A 2,151-nucleotide genomic window follows, 5' to 3' on the forward strand; every position below is an offset into this window, starting at 1 on the left:
GGGGATGGAGAGAATTCCGCGTTCTGCCTCACTGGGATATCCGAGTAACGCGATTGTGGGACGGAGATTTGGGGTGTCCCCGTCCGTCCCTGACCCTGTCCCCACGTCCCCGCGTCCCCGCCTCCCCTGTCCCCTCCAGGAGGACAAAGGAGGCACCAGCTCGCTGTCAGCCTCCAAGTGGACCACGTTCCTCAAGGCCACCCTGATCTGCGTGGACCCGGCCACCAAGGGCAACTTCAACTGGCTGCAGGACGTCTTCATCGTCCCCGCGGACGACTGGCGGCACTCCAAGGTCTACGGGCTCTTCACCAACACCTGGTGAGGGCTGCTGGCCCCAAAATCCTTTTTTCCCACTCGGGCAGGTGCTGTGACACCCCAGTCTCACCCTGACCATCCGATTGTCACCGCAGGGGCAGCTCGGCTGTGTGCGTTTACTCCTTCGGTGACATCGACGCCGTGTTCCGGACGTCGCGGCTCAAGGGCTACCACGGCCCCAACCCGGAGGTCAAACCAGGCCAGGTGAGGCAGGGGCGGGAGCGTCAGGGTGAAATTCTGGGTGAAGTTCCGGATGAAATTCTAGATGAAATTTGGGTGAAATTCTAGCTGGAATTCCAGATGAAATTCCTGGTGAAATACTGGGTTAAATTCCAGATATGAAATTCCAGATGAAATTCAGGTCACCGCGTCACCACAGCGGGACGGGGCAGGGGACACGGGGTGGCCCCGGCGGTGACGGGAGAGGTGATAAATCCCCGGACAATGTGCAGATATTTGAGTCTCCGTGACTGCTCATGCTGACACCAGATGAAATCCCAGATGAAATTCCGGGTGAAATTCTGGATGAAATTCCAGATAAATTCTGGATGAAATCCCTGGTAAAATTCCAGATACAATTCTGGATGAAAATCCAGATGAAATCCCAGATGAAGTTATGGGTAAAATCTGAGATAAAATTCCAGATGAAATTCCAGATGAAATTCCAGATAACAATTCCAGATGAAATTCCAGATTAAATTCTGGATGAAATTCCAGATGAAATTCAGGTCAGCGCGTCACCACAGCGGGACAGGGCAAGGGACACGGGACAGGGCAGGGGACACAGGGTGGCCCCGGCGGTGACGGGAGCGGGGCGATAAATCCCCGGAAAACGCTCGGATTTTTGCGGTTCCGTGACCGCTCACGCTGACCCCACGCGGAGACCGGATCTGACCGCTCCCCCATCCCCTCCGGCCGCAGTGCGTCCCCTCCGGCCAGCACACGCCCAGCGAGACGTTCAAGATCGCCGACAGCCACCCCGAGGTGGAGGAGCGGGTGGAGCCGCTGGCCCGGGGCCCGCTGTTCCACAACCAGCACCGCTACCGCAAGATCGGMGTGCACCGGGTGGCGGCCGCCGGCGGGCACGGCTACAACGTGCTCTACCTGGCCACAGGTACTGGCGGCACCCCGGGAGGGGTGGGAGTGGGGCTCTGGGAGGGAGTTTCGGGGGTTTAGAAAGCCCTGGAGGGGAATTTGGAAAGAGAATTTGGAAGGGAAATCCGCGAGGGTTCCTGAGCGCTGCTTTTGGGAAAGGGAATTTGGGAAGAGGAATCTGGAAGGATTCCTGAGAGCGGCTTTTGGGAAATGGAATTTGGGAAGGGGAATCTGGAAGGATTCCTGAGCACTACTCTCTCAAGAAGGAGAATTTGGGAAGGGGATTTGGGAAGGGGAATCCCCAAGGAGTCCTGAGCGCTGGTCCCAGGAAATGGAATTTGGGAAGGGGAATCTGTGAGGATTCCTGAGAACCGCTCCCGGGAAGGGGAATTTGAGAAGGGGATTTTGGGAAAGGGAATCCACAAGGAGTCCTGAGTGCTGCTTTTGGGAAGGGGAATGTGGGAAGGGGAATCTGTGAGGATTCCTGAGCACTTCTCCCAGGGAAGGGAATTTGGGAAAGGGAATCTGTGAGGGTTCCTGAGCGCTGCTTTTGGGAAGGGGAATCCACAAGGATTCCAGAGCTGCTCCTGGGAAGGGTCCCGCCATGTCCGGGGTGCGGTCAGTCCCTCCCGGGATCATCACAGGTTCTCTCTCCTCTCTCCCCAGACAAGGGCTCCATCCACAAGGTGGTGGAGCTGCTGGACGGCGTGCACAACATCGCAGAGATCCAGGTGTTCCCCG

General features: G+C 57.4%; 1 protein-coding gene across 1 annotated transcript in view; it reads left to right on the plus strand.

The window, feature by feature from the left end:
* SEMA7A (semaphorin 7A (John Milton Hagen blood group)) overlaps nucleotides 1–2,151 on the plus strand; it is a 29,824-nt gene that overhangs the window by 24,203 nt on the left and 3,470 nt on the right. The window contains exons 10-11 of the mRNA XM_057368770.1: nucleotides 1,237–1,429; nucleotides 2,077–2,151. The exon at nucleotides 2,077–2,151 is cut by the window's right edge and continues 9 nt beyond it. Of these exons, the coding sequence (XP_057224753.1) occupies nucleotides 1,237–1,429; nucleotides 2,077–2,151 (268 nt within the window). The remainder of the gene's footprint in view (nucleotides 1–1,236; nucleotides 1,430–2,076) is intronic.

The sequence above is a fragment of the Malurus melanocephalus genome, unplaced genomic scaffold (assembly GCF_030028575.1).
Source record: "Malurus melanocephalus ecotype Western Australia unplaced genomic scaffold, MMel_1.1 scaffold_96, whole genome shotgun sequence".
NCBI lineage: Eukaryota > Metazoa > Chordata > Aves > Passeriformes > Maluridae > Malurus > Malurus melanocephalus.